The sequence below is a fragment of the Sciurus carolinensis genome, chromosome 6 (genome assembly GCF_902686445.1).
Source record: "Sciurus carolinensis chromosome 6, mSciCar1.2, whole genome shotgun sequence".
NCBI classification, from domain to species: Eukaryota; Metazoa; Chordata; class Mammalia; order Rodentia; family Sciuridae; genus Sciurus; species Sciurus carolinensis.
The window spans coordinates 101,028,484-101,053,683 of record NC_062218.1 but is presented as its reverse complement, the minus strand read 5'-3'; the positions used below and the strand labels follow the sequence as shown (position 1 = coordinate 101,053,683).

At 42.6% G+C, this 25,200-nt stretch overlaps 1 protein-coding gene across 1 annotated transcript in view; it reads right to left on the bottom strand.

Annotated features, from left to right (window-relative positions):
* Positions 1-24,502, bottom strand: part of Arhgap26 (Rho GTPase activating protein 26) — a 416,546-nt gene extending 392,044 nt beyond the window's left edge. Inside the window, 1 exon segment of the mRNA XM_047554761.1 lies at positions 23,937-24,502. Within this exon segment, the coding sequence (XP_047410717.1) occupies positions 23,937-24,090 (154 nt within the window). The 5' untranslated portion in view covers positions 24,091-24,502.
* Positions 24,503-25,200: the final 698 nt, after the last annotated feature.

Genomic DNA, 25,200 nt, shown 5'->3' with positions numbered 1-25,200 from the left:
CTTGATAGGAAAACAGGTGAAAGAACTTCAACTTTGTTATTTACCAAGATATTAGAAATCAGTAGAGGAAAAGATACAGTAAGATACAGCGCATGTCTGGAAAACAGGTCAACTTGTGTTTCAGGTCCAGGATTTTTTCAAATCCTCCAACGCTGTTCATTCCTTGGCTACCTCCATGGATTCTGGCTCTAGAAGTACAGTCACAGTGCTGCCTGCAGGTCATGAGCTCATTTCTAACAACTGAGAAGTCAGCAGGGACAGGCAACACATTTTAGGAGTAACGGAGGTACTAGATCCCTGCACAGTCACTACCCTGAAGGAAAAGGAGAAAAAGAATGGGTCAATAAGTCTCCAGTACTAAGATGTCACCAAACAGGTACCTTGTGTGCAAAGACAGAGGGAGGTGATGCTGTCCTGTCTTTATCCCTACCCACCCCTAGATTAAAGGCCTAAGAAGAATGGTGTTCTGCAAAAACACAGAGCAAGAGACAAAAAGAGAGAGAGAGAGAGAGAGAGAGAGAGAGAGAGAGAGAGAGAGAGAAAGAGTCTCAGAGAGTCTCTTAGGCTTACATTCTACTTAGCAAAGCTGGAGTACTAAAACTTAGAGACAGTTGTGAAACACTGTCTTCTGTTTGCTAAGTTCCTGTTAAGACCCTTTCAGGCACAGGGAACTCTCTAAATGAACTAATATAAAATCTTACAGAAAGTCTCCAGAGGGTTTCAAAATATTTTGTGAAGAAATTGTGCCTTGTGGGTATCCACTAGAAGAACAAGAGATGTGGCTCCCCTTCAGACACATTGTCAGTAAAAGGTTTATGGAGGACTAAAAGTGGAAGAAATATTTATTTTAATATTTTAATAGACAATAAAAATGCATCTTATACAAATGATTATGAGGCTTATAAAGCATACCTTCCCATTTGTGCTACTATAACTAATATGATTTGTTAAAACGCAACACCTTTAAATGAGAGTGGGAAGTAGTATATATACCCTAATATTCAACTCTTTTTAAAGCAGTTTCATACACATGAGCAAACATATATATGAGCCTCATCAACTTAAGAGTCAGCTATGAGTCCATTTCTCTAGGTGTGACATTTATAAAAGGAATCAGTTCACAGAAAGTTAACTGGCTCAGCCCAACAGACCCAGGCCTCCTACATGGTGCTACTTATGACACAGATGTGAAAATACGAGATTTCCCTTTCCTTTCCCCTCCATGATAAAAGTAAAGAAATAGAGGAAGAGAACTAAAAGAAAAAAAGGAGTGAGCACCTCATCATTTTTTGGGTTACCTCCAAATAAAGTGGGCTATCACCCAATCAGAGCAGTCACCCTGATCTACCCCAGGTAGAAGAATCTTTAATGCAAAATTAGATCTAAAGAGAATCAAGGGATGCTTGAGGGATTCTTCTAGAACACAGGCAAGTTAAATGATTGAGAAGGGTTCTTTGAAGGCAGAGCTGACGTTCATTCAATGTGCACTTAGAAGGACCACAAAGACTATAAGTCAGTGTAATGGAAAAGGGAAAGAAGGGACAGTGGTAAGACTTCAGGTCAGACGGTCAGGAGAGGCAGCTTCAAAGAGATCTCTGGCCTAGACCTGAAGAATGAGAGATTGCTCGCAGGAGATCTGCAGCAAAGGTGTCCCAAAACAGCAATGGATAGGCCCTATGACTCAGTACGTTAGAGGAATCTGAGATCAGCAAAACTCAAGCTGAGGGAGAAGAATACTCAGAGAGTATGATCAACAAGGTAGGCAGCAGCCTGATCAACTGAGGCACATAAGCCACAGTGAGGGCTGGGGTTAGGGCTCAGTGGCAGAGCACTTGCCTAGCACATGTGAGGCGCTGGGTTCAATCCTCCGCATCACATAAAAATAAATAAAGCATTGTGTCCATCTGCTACTAAAAAATATATTTTAAAAAATAAGCCATAGTAAGAAGTTAAAACTATATTGTGAATGCCACAGAAAGCCACTAAGAAATTCCAGATAAGAAAGACTTAATAAGGTTTATGTTTTTTAAATTATCAGTCTGCCTGTCACATGGGAAATGGATTCTCTTACCAAAATCACTAAGGTTCCAGGTGGCCATAGTTCCAATGAGCAAGAATGGCCCTGCCCATGAAAACAGAAGGAAAAAGACAATGGAAAAAAATATGATCAACCAGAGCCCTTCCTTCAGGTGACAGCTCATAACAACTGTGGTGAACCAGCGCAGATACGGAATATAAGGTCACAGCCCTTCACAAACATGTTCTCTGACAACTAATCTAAAGTGGCCTCCCCCCTCTACCACTTGTCACTCTCCTTCTGATTTTATTTCCAGACTGGTAGTCCTCACTATCTGAAAGTATCCAGCTTATTTGTTTACTGCCTCAATGTGTCTGCCCAACAAAATATAAGCTCCACAGACTGGAACTTTGTCTGGTTCAGAGCTCTCCTCCCAAAATCTACACAATGCCTAGGACATAGCTGGAATCCCATAATACTTATTAACTGGGTTCATGAAGACCCTACCTTTACTTCTACTCAAAACAAACATGATAATCTATCAGTCCTCAATTATGGATTCCTTCCTAGGACAACTGGCTTCCCACAGGGGGTGTTCTAACTAAAATGACTTAGGAACCTCAACAGACGTAAGGGGAGAGAGGAGTTCCGTGTTCTGGATCCCATAACAACCCAGCTGGGTATGTATCACCACATGTGTGCTGCTGTGATCCTCAGAACTGCCCAAGTGTGCAAGTCTGCTGAGAGGCAGGAGTGAGTATGTGTGGAGATCCAGTAAAGGTGGGAATGGGGATTATTCATAATCAAAGGACTGGGAACTCTGTTCTCCACAACCCCCAGGATTACATGAAGGACACCCTTGCATGAAGTGTCACAACAGATACCCACGCTGAACTCAAGGAGACAATCCTAGTTGGTGCCCGCCCAAGAAGCCACATCTGGGCTGTGAGACACAGAGGGGTAGGACAAGAGGGCACTCATGTGACATGCAGCTTTTGTAACAATCTTTGAGAAGTCAGCATTCCAAACCATCTTAAAGAGGTGGGATCTTGTGACCAGAAATGATTAAAACCAACAAATATGCATAAGTTCAATATAATATTGGCCAAAGTACAAGGCCCAGTTCAATTCCAAATATAAGGACTCTTCACCAATGATGAGGCCAGAGCCTCAGATGAAGAAACAGCATAAAGACAAGATATAATGTCTATTTTATTATCATCTTATAAAAGGTGAAAGTAATTAGTCATCAGAGCAGCAACAGTTTCTGGGATTCAGTGCCTGGTGTTCTGCACACACTGTTAACCCTTACAGTGCTCTTAAGAAGCACTATCGCCCCCATTTTATAAAGGAGGAAATAGAAGATTTTAAGAGGCTGGGTTGAGACTTTAGCATCGGCAGCATAACACTAGTTAAGAGCAAAAGGGCTGGCATCAAACCAGAGTTCTAATCCTGCCTCCAACACCTCTTAGTGTAGGATTTCCTTAATCTTCTGCTTCAGCCTTCTAGACTCTTAACTAGGGGGGTTAGACACACCTCCAGAGATAGTTGTGAAGGTTCGGTGAAATAAAGTTTGGGCTGGGGCATGGCTCAGTGGCAGAGAGAAAGTTTGCCTACCACACATGGTCGACCCCTGGGTTTGATTCTCAGCACCACCAAGTTAAAAAAAAAAAAAGAAAGAAAGAAAGAAAGAAAGAAGAAAGGAAGGAAGGAAGGAAGGAAGGAAGGAGGGAGGGAGGGAGGGAAGGAAGGAAAGAGGGAAGGAAGGAGAAAAGAAAAGAAAGTTTGTAAAACACTTAACAAGCATCTGTTCAAATGGTGGTAGATAGTCTGATACTATCATGCTATCATTTTGGTTTCAATAAACTTAACAGCATGTTTCCATTATATGGGACTCTTCAACCTGTGGCACTCTGCAAAGGTATCTTTCTTCTCTATGTCCCCAACCTTCTGTTCAACCAGCAGCAAAAACGGGGGTGGAGAGAGAACGGGGAGAGGAGGAGACAGATGAGAATCGGATCTTAAAAACAGGACAAGTAACTTAAGAGTAGTGAATTTATCTTAAGGAAATATGATAACACGTTTTTAAGGACATGCATTATGGATTTGTTAATAATCATGAAAAAGAGAGAGATACCCTAATTGCCCTAAAATAGGTCATTAGTTCAAAAAGTTTTGACACAGCATACCTGGAATATTACATCACCACTAAAAACCATCTTAGCAGTTAATGACATGGGAAGATGATCATGAGTTATTAAGTAGAAAAGGTTATAAAACCAAAATGACCATCTGTAATCAGTACTATTGGCATAATTGGCATTTTCTCTTTTGTTTCATCTGTAATTTCTAAATTTTCTCTAATGAACATGTATTACCTGTATAATCAGAAAAAAATGCAAGTTTTTGGATTGTTTGTTTTTTTTTTTTTTTAAATGACTTATATAAAGAGAAAGACAGAGGCTGGGAATGTGGCTCAGTGGTTAAGTACCCCTGAGTTCAATCCCCAGTACCAAAAAAAGAGAGAGAGAAAAAGACAGGGCAACACATGCCCCCAAGGAAGGCAGAAGGGGCACCCTGCTATTTTGGTTCTGATAGTTTTCTGAACTGTGGGGCCTGAACTGTGGGGCTGTAGCTCATTTGCTTAGCTTTCATGAGGCCTTGGGTTCAATTCCCAGCACCACACAAAAAAAGTTCCTCTCTTGCTCAAAACAAGGCATCTATCTACCTCTTGAATCTTAGGCTCTTCCTTCTCACTCTTAGCCAGGAAATTACTCTTTCCAAAGCAAGCTCAGCACCAGAGGAGGGACAGGAGGAAAGAAGGGGAGGGAGATGTAATCCACAGGTCTTATCCAGGATTCACATGCACATGTCCAAAGTGTGCTGCTACTGGAGATTCCAGATGGAGTGCCTGCAAAGACTCAGATCTCACACCCAGTGTCCTGACCTATTCCAAATAGGTTTCTAGGTCCCTAGGTGGGATTATAAATACATAATTATATCTGGAGCTGTTCAACTAACCCAAATAACATGCTCTCATTCCATGTCCCCAAATTTTCTTCTTGAAATATAAATCATTAACCTACTTTATTAAAGATGATTTTAATAGCACTGCCCCAGCCCAATGATAAAAAAGGAAAACTTGAAGTTTGTATCAGGTCCCTTTAGAGAAGCAGAAATAAGCACCTAAATGCTTCCGTCAGCACGGCTAGCCAGGGAGCTGTACATTCTGTACCCGTCCTGGATCTCAGCAGGTCCTTTCACCTCTGGAACACAACACAGGAACTACAACAGGAAAGGCGCCCTAGGCAGTGTTGTTTACCATGACATGACCAGTTGCTGCCTAGACTTCTTAGTTCTAAGGCCTGGTCATGAATTCAGGAATCCTTCAAGCTGCAACAAGAAATCTGGTTCAGGTCATTCCCATTGACAAAAGACTTTGTTTTCCTCCTAATCAAGATATCAAGGAATCCACCCATTGGCAAGACCAGAAGTGATGGAGGAAGGGCAGTCACAGTGAAAGAATGAGGGGTAGAAGAGGAAGAAAAAGAAGGGAGAGAAGCAAATGGGGAAAGAGCCAACATATAGATGGTGGAGAAGCTGTGGGCTGGAATTTCCTAGAACAATAAAAGATTCTTAAAGGGAAAGGGTTTTCATGTAAAGACCTCAGACACCCTCCAAGCCATCGCTGTGTCAGCACATAAGAAATCTACTCCTTTATCAGCAGTTTTGAAAATGGTTAAAGCTGAAACCTTCCATATTCAAATCAGAATATTTCCACAATTTTTTTCCTCTGTAAAGACAAAAGTTCCTCTGGCTGGGGGCATAGTTCATTTGCTTAGCATTCATGAGGCCTTGGGTTCAATTCCCAGCACCACACAAAAAAAGTTCCTCTCTTGCTCAAAACAACGCATCTACCTCTTGAATCTTAGGCTCTTCCTTCTCACTCTTAGCCAGGAAATTACTCTCTCCAAAGCAAGCTCAGCACCAGGGGAGGGACAAGAGGAAAGAAGGGCTAACCCAGAGGCCTAGAGGCACGCTTTCAAATGCATGTGAATTAGGCCTGTGACACTACTAGCAATATCTGTCACAGGGTGAAGCAAGAATGGCGCCAGGTCCAAGCATCCTAGCAGTGAAACTGCAACATTCTGATGAGCTGCAAATGGTTTAGATGCACCAAAGGAAAATGATATGTGGCTTAACAGGATCAAGGGACAAAGCAGAAAACAGAGTACCACCCTTGGAGTCATGGGTTAAAAATTCTAAGGAATGGTTGCCTGGGACTGCAGGAATGGGAGGGATGGGAAATCACAGCTGAGAAGTACAGGATTTCTTTGGGGGATGATGAAAATGTTCTAAAATTAATCACAGAGATGAATGCAAAATTCTGTGAATATACTAAAAAGTCATTGACTTATATGCTGTAAATGGGTGAAACTTGTGATATGTGAATGATAGCTCAATAAATCTATTTTCTTAATCCTAAGGAAGAACCTGCAAAGTCTCTGCCCATCATTGCCTGCTCTCCCCCACCAGTACCCCACATGGGGAGCTCAGTTATTGAGATGGTACATAAGGAGATATGAGTCATCCTTCTCCAGCATGACATTTGATAAGTTTCTCCTATAAGATAAGCATCAAAAAACACTTCGATCTTCTTTCTTAAAGAGACTCAGTTTTGAGGGGCAAGGAATAGACCCCAACATTCAGAATCCAGACTTGTGGGAAAAAAGTGAAATTTTAGTTATCCTCAGCTGGTGATCTTCTTCATGCACAAATTCAGTGCTGTTTTAAGCACAGTACCCCAAGCCCTGTGGTGCTATGATGGTATTTAGTTATGCTGGCCAAAAGAGGTGGGGGAGTTAAAAAGCAAGCCAAAGTTGGATCCCAAATGACACCAAGGCCAAAAGCTATCAGTTCCACTCTAATTTCCTATGCAACGGAGCACAGCTACCCTGCTGGGGAACTTATTACAAGCATGCTGGCTACATAAAGAGGAAACAGGATTTCTTTCCAGGGAGAGACCATCTTGCTGCTCTAAACGGAGCTTGACAACATGGGAGTTTACAGACCTCGCACACAGAGCTCAGAGAGACCTTGATCAGAGGCCCAGAGGCAGCAGCAAGGCCTGGTCAGCAGACACATATGCAGTGGGAGCAGCAGGGAGACAAGCCTATAGATATTGAGGTAGTGGTCCCCAGGCCCACCCTGGACTCTAGTTCCCACAAAGCCATATTGTCCCCAGCCAGAGTTGTGCAGCTGATGAGCAGCTAGATAAGCCACCCAGGGCAGGGTTTGTGTCAAACATCTCTGCACTACCCACATACAAAAGCAAGAACTCCTGTCTTTGGAGGAGCAGCCCACAGAAATTCTTAAGAAGTAAGAGGCACTCAGCAACTTAGCGAGGCCCTAAGCAACACAGCAATACCTTGTTTCTAAATAAAATACAAAAAAGGGCTGGGGATGTGGCTTATTGGTTAAGTAACATTGAGTTAATCCCTGGTACCAAAAAAAAAAAAAAAAAAAAAGGCAAGGCAAAAGCACACTGGTCTCCTCATGGTGACACCCTGGGGTCTCACCAGCAGTTGCTGTGGTCTGATCAGTCACCCAGCCCTCCCCAGAGAGCTGAGAACCTACAGAGATCAGAATAGAGATAGGCACCTGGGGAGGAAGAAGCAGAAGCTGTTGCCAGAAATAAGTGGCCCAAAGTCATCTCCAGGGCAGGAAGAGGAGAGAGGCACTCTCCCAGTTTGGGGCACTTCATGCTCCTGAGCCATCAGCCAGGCTGTCCCCAGACTGTGCGACTAGCTGTTCAACTGCTCAGCCAGCTTATTATGCTTCCTGAATGTTTTTAAAGAAAAAATGTGCAAGATAATGACAGGCTTTGACCCCAAATGACTTTTATCCTGACAAGAGCCCAGGACTCACTGTGGGAAAAACGTTTTGCCCTGATTGTTCAGGAGCACAAAGTTCCCTTCAGGAACTTCCCCAATCCAACCCCAGTACTACAGAGAGTCCTAGCTCACAGGTTGAGCTCATGGAACAACTGAATCCCAGGTTGGAAGCCACAGTGGCTAAAATGTTCTGAAGTCGCTGGAACTTTCTCACTTCAGAAACACTCACCTTATCATTCCTTGACCTGCAGTAATGCAGACACCTTCCGAATACCTGAGATGTCCCAACAAGAGGGTGGACAACTCTACTGTGCACATTAAAGGGAGCAAAGGATTTGAGGACCAGGTTTACATAAAATCTTCTGGCCTACTCAGACAATGTGTGGTTGGTCCAAGGACCTCCTCCATACTAATCACCCTAGTGGGTGGAGGGGAAGTGGGGCTACAGAAATGCTGATTGCCAGGCCTGCCCAGAGCTCATGCATCAGAATGCCCTTGAAGATCCCAGAATCTGCAATTGAGGGCATTTTCCCACACAGTCACTTTTAAGAACCACTGCAGGAAAAAGCAACGAGGGTTATTCTGGGGCAATCCTGGCAGTTACAACTCAAGATGGCTATAGTCATGTCAAGTTAAATCCATACAACCACCAGCTTACAACAAGGACAATCTGGTAGTAATGGCAGGTTCCAATTATAGGACACTTACCATGTGCCTTCTCACATAGCTCACCCTAACATCTACAGTTCTCATCTATTCCTCACAATATTATTAGGTAGGTATCAATGATTTCCCCTTGTACTTAGGCTGCTTCTTCAGTTTCACCTCCAAAGCAAAGGTCAAATCCAGGTCATCACCCAAAATGGCCAGGAAAAAAAAACCCTGCTCATCAGTTCAAACTGTCTCCAACCCTCTTCTGCCCACCTTCTCCGTGTTGCTGCTCCATGGTTTTGGCCTCCTCCTCTTCTCTCACTCCACACTGGTGGTTTTTACCATCCTTGCTGTCCATTAGAATCACCTGGGGAATTTTTTAAACTTCCCATGCCCACACCGTAACCCAGACAAACTCTATCAGAATGTCCAAGAGTAAATTTCTGGCGGAGGTGTGCCAGGCTCCTCAGGTGATTCTAAATGGCAGCTAAAGCTGAGAACCGTAGCCTATGTCTCACCTTTATGAATTCATTTATTCTCAGGGCCTCAAATACCATCTGGACAGAACCAGACTTATTCCATACCCTGCATCTCTCTGCAGAGCTCCCGACCTATGCTTCCTACCACCTAGCAGCTAGCCCCACTGGCAAGCCCCTCAGAACTCAGCAGGAACAAACTCTACCTAACGGTACCCCCCATCACACGCCATGAGTCTTCCATGGTAGGCAGTAGCCAGCCCCCCAAAACCTAGCAGAGAAACTCCACAGATACTCCTCCGTCTTCTCTGTCCTCACCCCCTCCTCAGTCACCAAATGCTATTGATTTCTCTTTCTCCTCTTCATTCACCCAGCACATCTCCTCTGAAAAATGCCAAGGAACCCTGTAATTTATCAGCGTCTGTCTGAATATTCAAACGGTGACTCCATTGAGTAAAGCAGATTTTCAGGAAAGAGCACTCCCTGCCACATGCTCTGTACTCCCCAGCACAGAGCCGCCTACCCAGGACACCTGTGCCCTAGACTGTGAAGCACATCCCTCTCCTCCTCTTCCCCCAGGTACCAGGGCAAGATGTGTGTCCAACCTCTTCAATACTTCTTTCTACCTTGGGACAATGTTAAGCAGAGAGCGACTCTCATATCACTAGTGAAATACAGGATTATTTTAGGTAGTGTAATAAGTAACAAGTACTATACGATTTGATGATTATGATTCAATGATTATTTGAAGACATTTTAGAGAAAAATTGCTAAACACATCAAACTATGATTTCTCAAGGATACAACCTTCTCTCTTGAAATAAATGCATTTTCTACTAAGTAGGCTTTTACGATGTAAATAAACAATAATAAAGGTGAGGCGAAAATAACAGAGGTGACATTTAAATAAGTGACCCTAAGGAACACTGTCTCCTTGGGCTTGGTAAGTCTTCACCGGCCTTACCCAAAGGTCTCTGCTCCTTCTCCCAACACCTTTCCACACCACCAGCAATCATCACCTGGGTCACACACAGCCTGTGCTTCCCCTGCATCCTCTCAAGATGTTGAGCAACCAGCAGGAGACTGTGCCTGCTCCATCCCAGAAACCCACCCCCCCACAACAGTCGCCTTCTATACCAACAGGAGCTGCCACAGGCGAGGACATGTGGCAGGATTCTGTTCTGCATCAGGGAGAAGTGCTAAGTTCTGCAGCAGCCACAGAGAGATATCAGACAAAACACCCCGCTTCCTTACCCATCCCCAGGAATTCCAGGGCCCACAGGGAAGTTTCTACCATAGATAAGGTCAGGATCTCCGACTACCAAAGACAGGAGATTGCCCTCCTTTAACACCTGCCAAGCCTCCTGCATAATGCATACACTGCACAAGAATGAAAATTCAAAAGCACCATCACTAAGAAACCGAACAAGTTCTCTGGGTTCCTACACTAGGTGATTCCTTGGTCACATTTTAGTGATTTTTGCTGTAGTTTTTAATTCCAGAATTAACGATACACACAAACTGAGGAGAAGGAAATGGAGAAAATTTTAAGTATTGTTTTATTAAAGATGCTACTCTGTAATAAACTCTAAACAGTGGGTTTTCTTCCTACTCTATCATAGAGTAGGAAGATAAATTTTATCTTAGAGTAGGATAAATTTTATCATAATTTATAAAATTTGGTCCACTTAGAATTTTTTAAAAACACTTCTATGAAATATCTATCAAACTGAAAAATACAAATACATCTTTTAGCTGAGTAGTTCCATTTCTTAGAATTTTCCTACAGATCTAGTTATATGTCCCATGCCAGAAGCGCTCACAGGGTAAAAGGCTGGAAATAATTTAAATGTCGACCATTACAGGAATGGTTTCCTAAATTATGTTATATTCACATAAAACAATACTAACAGTGAGTTAGTTCTGTATGTACGATATCTAAACTATATTACAATGGGGTATAAAACAGTAAATATGGCATACTTCCAAAGTTACATTTATTTTAAAATGCATATATGTATATGTATTGATATGCATACAGATATGCACATTTATATATACATTTGCTGACACATGCATAAGTTCCACCTGAAAAATTCTCAAAAAACTGGTAAAATGTTACCTCTAGTAGAACTAGAGATCAAGAGGCAGAAGCTGGGGCTAGGGTTGTGGCTCAGTGGCAGAACGCTTGCCTAGTACCTGTGAAGCACTGGGTTCAATTCTCAGCACCACATATAAATAAATAAACATCCACTGACAACTAAAAAAATTTTTTTAAAAAAGAGGCAGAAGTTGCAGCAATTCCTTTGTCTCTTTTGAATTAGGTATCCATTTATAGGTATTACCTATTTAGGTCAGCTTATTAAAAATGAAACACATGAATTCGACTAAATATGTCTTTTTAACTTTATTTGCTCAAATGATATTCTTTGTCCTGACCTGCAAGTGTAATAACGAGACACGAAGTCAGCAATGTGTTACAGTTTTGGTCCCATGGCTTGACAGTGCCTTTGACACAGAGACATCCAAAGTTCAACTCAGCACTTAAAAATCTATCTAGTCTCATGGGAGGAGCCAGTTCATGTTTTCAAAATGCTCCAATTAGCCTGGGGAAAACTTAAAAGATCTGACAGCAAGATCAGATGAGCTTTGAAACCTACCTGGGATGTCTTTACAAACCACACAAAACGGGGTTTATTTTGGCTTTTCCTGTGTGACACAACAGGAGTCAAATATAGCTACTATGTGGCCCCAAGAAGCCCGCTAGTTAACAAGGTTTGGTCCAGAATTCTCAAACCCCAAACCTTTGTCCATCTGGCAAAGAAAAACATACACACACATGCACACACACCACCCAACCCCAGGAATCTCCTCTTTCTAAATATAGTAGGACACTGCCCAGTCTCCAGCTCACCCTCTGCGGCACTGTGCCTTCCAACCAAGGTGAAATGAGCCAGACGTAAACATGCCGTGACAGCTCCTGGCCCACACTGCCAAGCTGTTTCCCTTACTATTTCCTCTCTTCCTCCCTCTAGGTTACTACAGAAATATGTAAAACCCAGTGACTCTCATTTGTAAAAATTCCTTTAGCCACTAATGCTGTTGTTTTCACTCTAATAGACGTGATTCCCTGCTAGGTCCCTGAAATTTGAGTAGACTGTTAAATGTGGGCCAAGTCCTGTCCCTCTCCTATTTTACCTGTAAGAACCTGCAGCTCAGTAAGGATATTAGACAGGTCCGAGGTTAATAAGGGCAAATTTAATTAATTGTAATCTCTCTCTCTCTCTCTCTCTCACACACACACACACACACTCCAGATTTTGTTCTAATCTCTAGTCATTTTAGAATCAGATCAATGTCTAAAAGACGGGCCTATTTAGAAAGTTTCCAATTTGAGCAAAAGGTTAAGCTCCTGAAACATAATCTAACACACCTGAAGAGGCACCAAGTATCAACTAGCTACAGGAATGTAAAGGGCCTAAACAATGGACGTCAAAAGACTTGTAAAGACTGGAGGTCAGAAACAATTCCACTTGGAGGAATCTACCCCGTAGAAAAGCTGCGACCCACATAGAAAGGCAGGTTGTACAAATGATCACTGTGGTACTTTCCTTGAAAAATTGGGACAATCCAAAACACCTCCAAAAGGAGCCTGGGTAAATAAACTAAGGTATATCTATATCGTAGAAACCCTCTGAGGTGATCAAAAAGAATACAGTACTGTATTTCACCACACAATCATCACAGATTTAATACCTAATTTTTTTGTGTGAAAAAGTGGGGTGAGACCATTATGTGAAGCTTTTTTTAATTGTGCCGTTATTACTTAAAAATCACTTATTAATAAACTGTCTTTGATGCAACATTGGGATGCATGGAATACTCATGAATATATGTTAAAATTAAATACTCCAAATCCATCCATGCACATCATTTCTTCTTGAGAGATTAGCAAGCACTTTTCTGGTCTGAAAAAAAAAAAAAGTTAACACATCAGTTGTTATTGATTGTGCATTATAATCAAAATATTATACTTGAGGAAACATACTACAGCATTGGGAAGTATGGACTTAAAAATTCAACCTTCTCTGTTCAAAGATTCTGCTCTGCTGTCATGGGTTTCCTTATCTGCCTCACCGTCCTCCACCATTCCTCTAAGATGTGGTGCTCTTGGTACTGCAGCACTCTAAACAAACCAGGGGAGTGGGTTTTGGGAAACAGACTGATAGTGGGTGAGTGCTGAGAATTCTAGGTTCCCGGCTGGGGTAGCAGTGTGTGAGAAGATAAATGGGTATCCATTTGCCAATGGTGAGTACACTGCTGTTGTTTACCTTTTAAGCAGCAGGAGGTACGAATGATACCAGGTGACAATTATGCAATGTAAGGATATAAACCAATTCTTAAACTGAAAAAAAAAAAATGGGTTCAACATTTATGTGGTGGTGAGAATTATGCAGAGAAATATGCCATGTGCATGAACTGACACAGAAGAACTCTAAGACACAGTATTAGCTGGAACAGTAAAATAGGATAATCTGTATAGTATAATCCCATTTATGAAAGAATTTTCACAGAAAAAGGGTAAGGGAAAAAAGCATACAAAAGTTCTGGTCCTGGTGTGCGGCTCAGCAGTAGAGCACCTGCCTAGCATTGAGAGGCCCTGGGTTCCATCCCAGCCCTGCAGAAAAGAAAAAAGGAAAGGGACAGAAAGTGCTGAATACTCCTGTATACTTTTTGACTCTTGTGTGAGAATATATTCATGAACTGTGTCGTTTAACAATAATGTTAAATTTCTCCCTAAACCTAATTCTCCCCTAACTTCTATTTCGGGAAACAGTAGAATCATTCACCCAATTGCTCAAGTCAGAGACATTTGACTCATTCTTGACTTCCCTCTTTTTTGTCACAGTTCACATACAATCATGTGGGCTCTACTTCCAAAAGCAACAGCATGTGACCACGTCTGAAACAGCCAACCTGGCCCAAGGTGCCCTTGTCTCTTACCTCACCTATTATGGCAGTCTCCAAACTGGTCTCCTTGCCCCCATTCTGGCTTCACTACATTTTCCACTCAGCTGCCTGTGTGATCTTTCTAAACCACAAGCATGTCACAAGCTCGTATGGCTGTCTATCACACTTAGAATGAAACCCGAAGTTCTTTCCAGAGCCAAGACCTGGCCACTGGGCTTTCTCCCCATTCATTTGCCATTGCTCTGCTCCAGCCATAATGGCCTCACTGCTGGCCCATAAACAGCCCATGCACTCTTTCCTCTCTGACTTTTGCACCTGTTACCGCCACCCAAAAGCCCTTACTCTAATCTAGGGCTTTAGAGGGCATTGTAAGAGCAGAGCAGGGGTTCCTTATATGTTGAATGAAATACATAAACAATTTGAAACATACTGGGTTATAATTTTAAAAAATAAAAACTAAGGTCAATCAAAAATTTAAATCTAGAAAAACCACTTTGGTTGTTAGCTTCATATTGGCATCCTTCTCTTGGCTAATTTTTAGAAATGCAATGGCCTTGACAGGATAACAAAATCCCCTTCATGAGGTACTTTTGATGATATGTCCATGGTAATTACAATCCTCCCCTGGGGGAGTCTTATTTTGTCAACTCAGGGGGATTGAGATCAGTAGCCTACATTGGCCAGAGTTAGAAAGCCCTGCCTATATGGAAACTTCCCAAAGAGATGCTAAATGGCCCAACTACAGTAGAAACCTGAATCACACAGTCTTCTAAGAACCACTGTCCTAAGTCCTGAGATCCCGAGATCAATCGGTCAAATATATCTGAGACCACAGCACTGGAAACAAAAAGTCCCCAAAAGAGGACAAATGGAGAAAATATACTAAGTGTTCTTAACTTAATCATTAAACCTTCTATGGGACAAAGCGAAGGGTAATAAATATTTGAATACATATTTCATCAAAGAAGTTGTACCAATGGCCAATAAATGCATGTCAAGATGCTCAACATTATTTGTCATCTAGGAAATGCAAATTAAAACCATGAGACACCAGCACTTTACTCCCACTATGGTGGTTTCAATCAAAAAGAGAGATAATAACAAGTGTTGGTGAGGATGTGGAGAAATTAGAACTCTCATACTTTGCCAGTGGGTATATAAAATGGTGCTTCTGCTGTGGAAAACAGTTTGGCAGGTTTTTAAAGTTAAATATAAGTTTGACTTAAACCTAAGTTTCAGTCAAAATTAAACATATGTTTGCCATAAACTCAGCAATTCTATTCCTAGGTAAGAAACAAAATTAGAAGTGAAAACATATACCCACATAAAGATATGTATGCAAATTTTCATAGCAGCATTATTTTTAACAGTCAAAAACTGAAAGAAAAAAAAAATCCAAGGGTCCATCAGTTGGTGAATGGACCACTTGTCCATTGTGCTTGTAAAATGGAATAGTCTTCAGTAGCACAAAGGAACCAACCTCTGATACATGCTACAACACAGACAAACCTCAAAACCGTGATACTAAGTGAAAAGAGCCAGATGCAACAGATCATATATATTTCATGATTTAGCTTAAAATTTCAGAAAGGATAAATTTATAAAGACAGAAAAGAGTGAATTAGTGGTTGTCTGAGCCACAAAATGAGAACAGAAAGAGCCTGCAGACAGATATGAGGAAGCTTTTGGGACAATAAAAATGCTCATAAATGGACTGGGGTGACAGTTACATAACTCTACAACTACAAAGCACTGTACACTTAAACCAGGTGAATTCCATGACATGTAAATTATAACCAATAAAGCTCTTTTTAAAAACTATTTGCCTAAAACATGTGTGCCTGAAACAAATGGCTACTTGGAAAGAAAGAAATGTAAACATAATGTTCTTGTAAGAGACACTCATGATAAACTGATGTCAATTCCAAGTGCTACTTACCATTCTGAGGGGGGAGAAAAGAGATGGAAAGTGGGGAAAAAAAATTCTTTACATGATTTTAAAGGAGAAAGAACTATTCTTTCCTAATGATAGTTGTTGGTAATTAAAATTTAATAGTTAGATATTCAGCCACAAAAAGAAATTTAATTCTACTACATGCTATAACATAAATGAACTCCAAAAATATTAAACTAAATTAAGCCAGATACAAAATGATAACTATTTATGATTCCCCTTATATGAGATGTCTTAAACAGACAAATTCATAAAGACAGAACAGAATAGAGGTTACAGGGACAGGGGCAATGGAAATGGGGAGTTACTGCTATATGGGTACATATAACAACAGCTTCAGTTTGGGATGATGAAGAAGTTCCAGAAATAGACATGCATTATGTGTGAAATGCCACTTGAAAGTGGCAAAAATGGTAAATTTTGTAATATGTATATTTTACCATAATAATAAAAAAAAACCTCAACAATAAGGAAAAAAAAAAAAAAACACTAAAAAAATGGGCAAAAGATCTGAACTTCTCTCCAGAGAAGATAAATTTTCAGATGGCAAGTAAGCATATGAGATGCCATGAGGGACCTGCGGATTTTAAAAACCACGAGATACCACTCCACACCTAATAGAAGGTGAAGATCCAAAACACCCACACAAGCAAATGGAAGCAACCGGAGCCGTCATTCTTCTGCTGGAAGGAATACAAAAAGGTAGAGCCACTTGGGAAGACAGTTTGGCAGTTTCTTACTGAAGCAGACACTCTCTTAACCATATGACCCAACAATCATACTCCTTGTTTACCCAAGTGAACTGAAAACTTTCGGCCACACATAAATCTGCGCACAAATGTTTATATCTGCTTTATTCATAAGTTACCAAATTTGAAAGCAAGCAAATTGTACAATCATAGGTGAAAGGATAAACAAACTGTGGTTCATCTAGACAAGGGAATATTGTTCAGTCACAAAAAGAAGTGAGTTACCAGGCCATGAAAAGACATGGAGGAAACTTAAGTGCACACTGCTGAGCAAAAAAAGCCAATCTGAAAAGGCTACAAACTGATCCCAACTAAGAAGAAATTTGAAAAAGATGGGTGGCAGTAAAAAGGCCAGAAAGACAGTAAAAAAGATCGGAGGTTGCCAGATGTCAGGGGAAGAAAAGGATATAGACAGAACCCAGGCTGTTTGGACAGTGAAACTATTCTGTATGATACCATCAGGGTGGGTTCATTTCATTCTACATTTGTCAAAATTGCTACTGAGAGGTTCAGATGAGAAGATCGCAAGTTCGAAGCCAGCCATGGGCAACACAGAAAGAACCCCCCCACCTCAAAAAACAATTAGTCAAAAAACCACTTGTCAAAATCCATAGCATGTATGACAGCAAGAGTGAACCCAAAAGTAAACTACAGACTTTTGTTACTAATATTTTATCAGGTGGTTGGGAGTGTAATTCAGTTGTAGAGCACATGCTTCAAATTAGAAGGAAAAGATAGGAGGGACTACAGGGAACTTTTCCGTAAACTTAAAACTGTTCTCTCTAAAAATCAAAGTCTATAGATTATTTTAAATGGGGGAGAGGTTCTAAGCTGCAGTCAGTCAGCAGGTTGAAAAACAAACTGGATGCAATTTATTCAACGCAACTGAGAATGAAGAAAAGTAGAGGGATTTTTTTTTTTTTTAAAGCCAATGTTATATAAAAACTACAAAAATCTTGTTTGGATTTAATTTGCTGTTTATATTTGTATGAGTAATGCTCCAAATGTCAGTACTGCAAATTACCACAAATTACAAATAATTAGGAAAAGGCTTTTTATCCCTTTTATTCACAAGGTGCTAAAGCAAACCAAAAGAACTGGGAGAAATTAGTTGCATCCAACTCCATGCGCATTTGTTTCATTAGGATTCTGTGAGTAATATAATTACTCCTAAACAAAGCAAGCTGGCACAGAACATCCTTTGACAGTTTATGCCATTCAAAAAGGGCTCATCTTACTGCTGAAAAAAAAAAAAAAAAGCCTATTATTAAATTTTAAAGAAGCACAAAAAGGTGACAAGCTTTAAAGCACACAACACTTGATGCTGGGTGTTTGTTTGCTTGTTTCTTACTCCTTTTAATGGGCAAAGAGAATGAACCATTAACCTTACTGAATCAGACCAGAATCAGGTTTGGGCCTCCCTGATTAATGTTCTATTTCCTACTTAAAAGGGAATCATTGATAATCATTCAGTACTAGCTACCCCAAAAAGTATTTGCTTTACAATGCCAAGACACAGTCTGCCCCTCCAGCCTATAAGGTTCTATAAGCCTTATAAGCTTGTAAGTCTGAGGGAGAGAAAACTATAAAACTTAACAGCACAATACAAAATATTTACTAGTCTTTGCAGCTCAGAGTCTGAAAATTGCCAGGACTCACCTAATCTAGCACCTGCTACACATACCTTTCCAGAATTTAGATCTATGAAAAATTTGCAACTTCACCACCAGCATTTTGCTAAGGCGCTGAAGGGTAATCTTCAAGAAGAGGCCCTTCAGGCTATTTGCAGGCTCAAAACGTAGTTGTACACCTTTCTACCGGTGTGACTTTGGTCAGGTTACCCAACAATCAAATGCAGAAAGGGAAGAATATAGTTAGTTGACCCTTCAAATCTGTGGATCTGCTTCCTATGAGTCAAACAACCAGGATTAAAAATACTGGGGGGAAAACTGCATCTGTCCTAAACATGTACAGACTTTTTTCCTTGTTATTATTCCTAAATAATATAATAGATAATAACTATGTACATAGCATTCACATTGTATTAGGTATTATAAGATCATTTAAAGTATTCAGAGGGATAAATACTTTATGCTATTATCATATTTGTAATGAACTTGAGGATTTTGGTATCTGAGTGGGTCCTAGAACCAATCCCCCATAGATACTAAGGAACATCCATACTCATCTCACAGGATGGTGGTACAGAATAACAGGACAATATGTGGCATTTAGTATAGGCCCAAGCACTTGGTAAATAATAAAATGAAAGATGCTGGTATTCCTACTGACTGTTTCTATTAAAATTACCTTGGGAATATATACAAGAGAAAGGACAGAGATCTCAGAATTTCTAACATCTGAGAATATAATGAAAAAGGTACATCATCCCCAAAGTCTCCCAAAAAGTATAGTCTCAACAAGAAACTAAATACATTCATTTCCTTTAGTAAAAAAGTATCACCCAGCAGGATAGCAACCACAAAATTATGGCTTTATTCAGTATCATATGCCCTGCCCCAACTTGGCTGAAAACTCAGAGGGAAGAGGCTGGATTCTTGGTCTTGTTTTGGTTATTCCCTCTGCATCCATCCAAGTACCATGAACTAGAATGAATCCATTACCCTTTCATGGGCTGAAATCACAAAAGTGCACCCAGGTTTCTCCAGGCCCTAGGACACCATGCTATCTGGTTCCTCACCTCAGCTTAACTCCCTCCCTTCCTATAAAGGAGAACAGCTTCTTAATTCAAAGTTTTCCAATGTGAAATTCAAATCAAGAACTCTGTGCCTAAAGTTGATTAACTACCATGTAGGGGGAAAAATGTTTAAAATTATACTTCTAATGTCTAGAAGGCAAATCTATAGAGACAGAAAATACATTAGTGGCTGATAAGGGCTGCAAGGTTAGGAGGAATTAGGAAATGACTGCTAATGGGAAAAGCTTTCATTTGGGGGTGATAAAAATGTTCTAAAATTGATTATGATGATTATACAACTCCATGAATGTACTAAAAACTACTGAATTGGGTGCTTTAAATGGGTAAGCTGCATGGTAATAAAATACAACTGATATTTTAACAATTGCATTTGTCACCCCCCCCACCCACTTAGACTATCAGAATAAGGGCACTCAATCTCAATAAATTTAAAGGAGTATATCCCCAGCATAGACAGAGTATAACCCCCAATTCAGAAATTAACTGTCTAGAAGGGAAGAATCAGCTCCTAAAACCCCATACCACCCCTCAAAACCAATAGCTTAATTCACTTTGTTCCTATGAAACCACATTTGGTTTGCCACTAAGTTCATGCAATAGTTAGGCATGAGGTTCCATGCAGTCTGCAAGCTTTTCCTGCAACGCAGAGAGCAGTGGCCAGCCCAGCCACTGAGGGGAGAAAGTGAGTTTAGCAAAAAGGTTGAAAATTTAAGGTTCCAGAATGTTAACAGGAAACAAAGAGATGTTACAAGGTTTGCTTGCTTTGTGTTCAGCTCTTGGAGTTTTTTTGGCATAACTGCGACTTGATACAAACACCATTACCAGGATCCTGCCCACCAGTGGCTAACAAACACACAATCACATGAGTTACCACCAACTGGCATGAGGAATGTGTGGGCCTAACTCCTCACACCCAAGGTAAAAACTGTACCTCTGCTTCAAATGACTTCTGCCCTGAGAAACAAGTCTTGACAACCTTGAGTGCTGGAGGATGATGATTCTAACTATCAACAACTGACAAGTGTCAGGTGCCAGGCTCCAAGTTTAGAGCTTCCTACACTTGCCCTAATTCATGCGGTCCTCACAGCAACCCTGTGGGTCAGTGTGGCTGTTCCAATTTTATAAAGGAGGAACTAAGGCTTAGTAACAGGTCCAGAGTCAAGTAACTAGTAAATGATGGGGTCAAACACAAACCCAGGAAATCCTACCACTCATCCATCTCTACACAATGAAAAGAAAAACAAAAGTCTTAAACACACAGACTCTTCCTGAATGAGATAATGATTAATCAGGTTGGAGGAAAGGGTCCTGGGTGAATGAGTCCCCACAAAAAAGGCAAGAACAAATCATTACCAGAAGCAACTGACTGAGAGTTGCCAAGACTCAACTCCATGTCAAACAGAAACCTTTGGGCTAGGGGGATAGCTTGGTTGGTAGAGTGCTCGCCTTGCAAGCACAAGACCCTGGGTTCGATCCCCAGCACCACAAAACACACACACATACACACAGAGAAACTTTCTCCAAAGGCAGAATTTTTTTTAAAAATGTGTGTCCCAAATTATATTACTACTTATACTCTCTGTGTACTACCAGGGATTAGCACTCCAGAGAAAGAACCACGGGATTCATTTTTATTAAATCCATCACTTACATCAGATGTTCAAGGGGACTCAAGAGACAAATGTGCAAAAAACACTGACCCAGGCTGACCTAGAGGACAGTGTTGCATCATGGTTAACTGCAATGCCTTCGGAATCTCACAACTTGTTTTTAAATGTTGTTAATTGCTGTGTCACCTTGTCCAGGTTACTGACCTCTCCACCCCTTAGGTTCCTCATTCATAAAGTAGAAGTTAACATAATAGACGTCTAACTGAACTCTGGCAATCCCTGGAGGCCAGTTTTACTGCCTATGATTCACATACAAAGGGAATCTAAACCCAAAGATCTGCAAATACTAGTTATAAATTAACTATAAAATAAAATAAATATAGTTATAAAATAAAATCATAAGACCAGGGTTACTCATGTAATTGAGTATAATTACATATGTATTTTTTAGCTATACTGGAAAACCACCAGTATTTCCACTTACAGCAGTGATAAAGACAATCCAAAGAAAAATAATACACAAATACTAATCTAGTTGTGTACAATGTAGCAAGCACCTCGAGATAACAGAAATCGAGGAAATAGTAATTGACTCCACCTTCTTTGAGAAATCACTGCCCTATTCAATTACCAGTTAGTAGTGTTAGAGGAACACAGTAGCAGAGATGGATGTAAAGAGACCAGAACACCCACCAGCCTTTCTCCAAAGTTATAAGTATGGTTCATTGCGTTGGGCAACTTAACCCTTGAACTCCATCAATGCAATGTTTCTTTCTACCTAAAGAAATTCTTGCTCCCAATGCCCCCCAAAATAGTATCAGGCAAATATCCAGTCAACCAATGCAGCCTTCTCAAAGTCAATGCAGAAACACAAAATACAAGTACAAAGCTCAGCAGCCTTGGTCCAAAGTGTTCCCTTCAGGGCACAAAGAATGGGGCAGGATCAAAAGCTCTGCTTGCTTGGCAGGAACTTTGTTTAGGGCTCAGATGAGGTAGATTTCTACCCACCCCCCACCTTAGGGCCTTGCTAAATTGCTGAAGCTGGCCTCAAATTGAGATCCTCCTGCCTCAGCCTCCCAAGTAACTAGGATTACAGACATGTGCCACTGCACCCTGCAGACCAGGTGGATTCAAAAGCTCTAGCCCAGCAGCTAACACCGTGTGACTCTGGACCAGTGCTTACCCAAGCTTCAGTTTTCTAATTTGCAAAATAAATAAAGGCACATAAGATAATTCATGTACCTCTGGATGAAGCAGTGCCTGGCATGGAGTAGCCTCTGTAGCCACAGGGGCAACTGAATGTTGCTACTACATCCTTAGTGTCCAGTGTAGTACCCAGCACACAGCACACACTCCATATGTTTACTGAGTGAAGCAGAGGACCAATTAAAGCTAGGCAGAGGATCAATCAAAATCGCTAGGTCCAACTTATAACTGGACCCCTAACTTACTTCAAACCAGGCATCACGTGTTCCCTGAATCAAGGATGGCCCTGGTCTTCAGGTAAGGCACAGCTTCCTGTGGGGACCCGTGCCCCTCGGAAGCCTTCCCACATCAGTCCTACAGCTCATTTCACCCCAAAAGATTGGCACCTGCTGCTCCAGCATTGTCTCATTCTTCATTTTTAGAAGCAACAGGCTCACAAAATGATATCTTAGGCACTTAGTTTCCATTGTCTCCTTTAAAGATGCCTGGGGACAATTCTCACAGCTAGGATCCTGCCCTGCTAAGGCAAGGGTATCTTTCCTTAGCTGAAAGATACCACCTTTTAGGAAATCCATCACAGAGACAGGAAAAGTAAAGAGTCAAAGACAATTCCACTATCTACCTTCTGTTGTTTCTGATTCTGAAAATGAAAAGATGAACTAAACTATTTTTTAATGGGTAGACTGAAAAGACACCAAAAAACATTCTCACAGTGCAAGGTGCTTATCCCTAGAGCACTCTAATTTGTCCAGAAGGATAAACTTTGTGGTTCTGCAGAAATCAGGGAGAATGTAAATTTCATTCCTTCCCTTACATTGAGAAGAAAAAGGCAAAAACCGTTTTACAAAAGGTACCAGAACCACTGAGATAACTTTAAACTTGCCCTTTCTGAAGGAGGACTAGGACATTCTTTCTCAGACCTTTCAGTTTTCAAGGATAATAGACGAAGTAAAAAGTAGAGCGAAAGGAGAGAGAGGAAAGAGAGAGAGAGGGACGGGATGTGTTCATTCTATTTTTAAACCCACGCCCACAGTTGGAGTAAAGGAACACTCTGATTCTGTACTCCCACCCCTATCACCTTCTGCTAAACCCAAGACTCAGAACCTGTACACGTATACGTCACTGATTCTAGATCTGGAGGTTACTGCCAATGCTCCAAGGAATCGGAGCTAACCAAACGCTCCACCCTAAGAACCCGGCAGCCCTTAACTGGGCTGAAGCTGCATACAGGGAGTGAAGCAGTCACAGCCCGCCTTTTCCCCGGGGGAGGCAGCGCCCCCTTGGTACGCTCCATTCCCACCGCAGGGCACCCAGAGTTGAACGACTGTTCCGCTAAGGAAGCTGCAATAGTGGACGTGATGTGTTTCCCATTGGGCTTCAGCAGGCTGGACACTGGTACCACTCTGGGACACCTGTATGCCGCGCACACCTACCCTGTCCCAGAGTACCACCCGCGCTCCTTCACCACCTGGCCTTCGCCGAACACAAACGGCAGGGCGATGCGTCTCCTTCCTCATCTGATGGTGGCTACTAGCCCATTTTACATATCCTTCCTGCCTCAGAAGCATCGACACCCATCACTCTGTGCCCCGGGGCGAAACCCGGCAGCGCGCGGGCGACCAGGGCTGAGCGCCGCCCCTCTGACCCGCCCGCCCCGGACCGGGTCCCCGCCGAGCTCCGGGCACTCACTCTTGAGCGCGATGATGAGTGACTTCCCGTCTTTGATGAGCTCCTTGATGAATTTGTTGGTCTTATCCAGCTCCGCTTCATGCGACTTCAGCGTCTCTCGGAAGTGTGGGCTGTCGAGGCAGCAGTCGCTGAACTCGAGCGCGGGGAGCCCCATGCTGCCCACGGCGCCCTGCCAGGGGTCGCGCCTCCCCCGGGGCTCGGGCGGCCGGCTCCCTGAGCACGCTCGCCGCGGGACCTCCGCCGGCACCCTAGACGGCCGCCGGCTCCACAGGTGTGGCGCCGGCTCAACCCGCGCTCTGGGTCCACCGGTGCGCACGACTCCAAAACACAGCCGGGACCGGGTCGATGGGCTGTTGCCCCCACGGCGTGCAACGGAGCAGTAGGAGAGCAGGAAACGCAGCGACGGACCTGCAGCGACGCCGGGAAGCAAGCTAGCAAGCGGCCGAGCGAGCGCGGCCGCCGCCTCCCCGCCTCCTTCGCTAGCTGGCTTTCCAGCAGCCCCGAGCGCCCTCTCACAGCAGCCTGGGCCGCCCCAGCGGCGTCCGGGCCGTTCGAACCTGCTAGCGATGACCTAATCCTGTCCAGACCAATCAATGCGCCCTCCTCAGCCCGTCCCCCAGGGCCGCCCGGAGCCGCCCCGCCCTTCCGCGGGTTTTATCCAATAAGAGAGTCACGGAGGCGGAGCCTTGGGTGGGGGTGGAGCCCACGCCACCGCCCAGGTCCGCAGAGCAAGCTCCGCCCACTCCCGCCCGCCGGTGTTGCAGACTCAGTGCCCTGGGTGTGGAGTGCTGAGGTCCTTGGGTCCCCGCCACTCGGGACTTTGCCGGCTTGTGGCTGTCCTAATCCGAACCGGGGATGATGCGTCTGCTGGTCTGAGGAACCGAGGACCCTAGATGTGCCAAGCATGAGAAATCTGGGAATTTGTGCTGCCGTTCACCGCAGCCCGCCCTGCTGTGCTGGGCAACCGAGCTTGCACTCAAAATACAACCCCTTGCTCCGAGAAAACCCCGAGCGCACGGAGCATCACACATTCCTAATCCAGTCAATCAGAAAATGTTTGCATCTTTAAATTACCAACTCTTCTTGCCTGCAGTCTTCCCGCCCCCTACTGTCCGTCCCCCTCAGAGCCACTACTGCTCCAAACCCACCCATGGCTGCACGCCTCCTGTACCCCACACCGCCCGCCCCTAGCCAAAGGACCGTACGTAATTACAACGATTTCAACCGCCTGTTATTTTCCTGCTGGGCACCTAGCACCATTTTA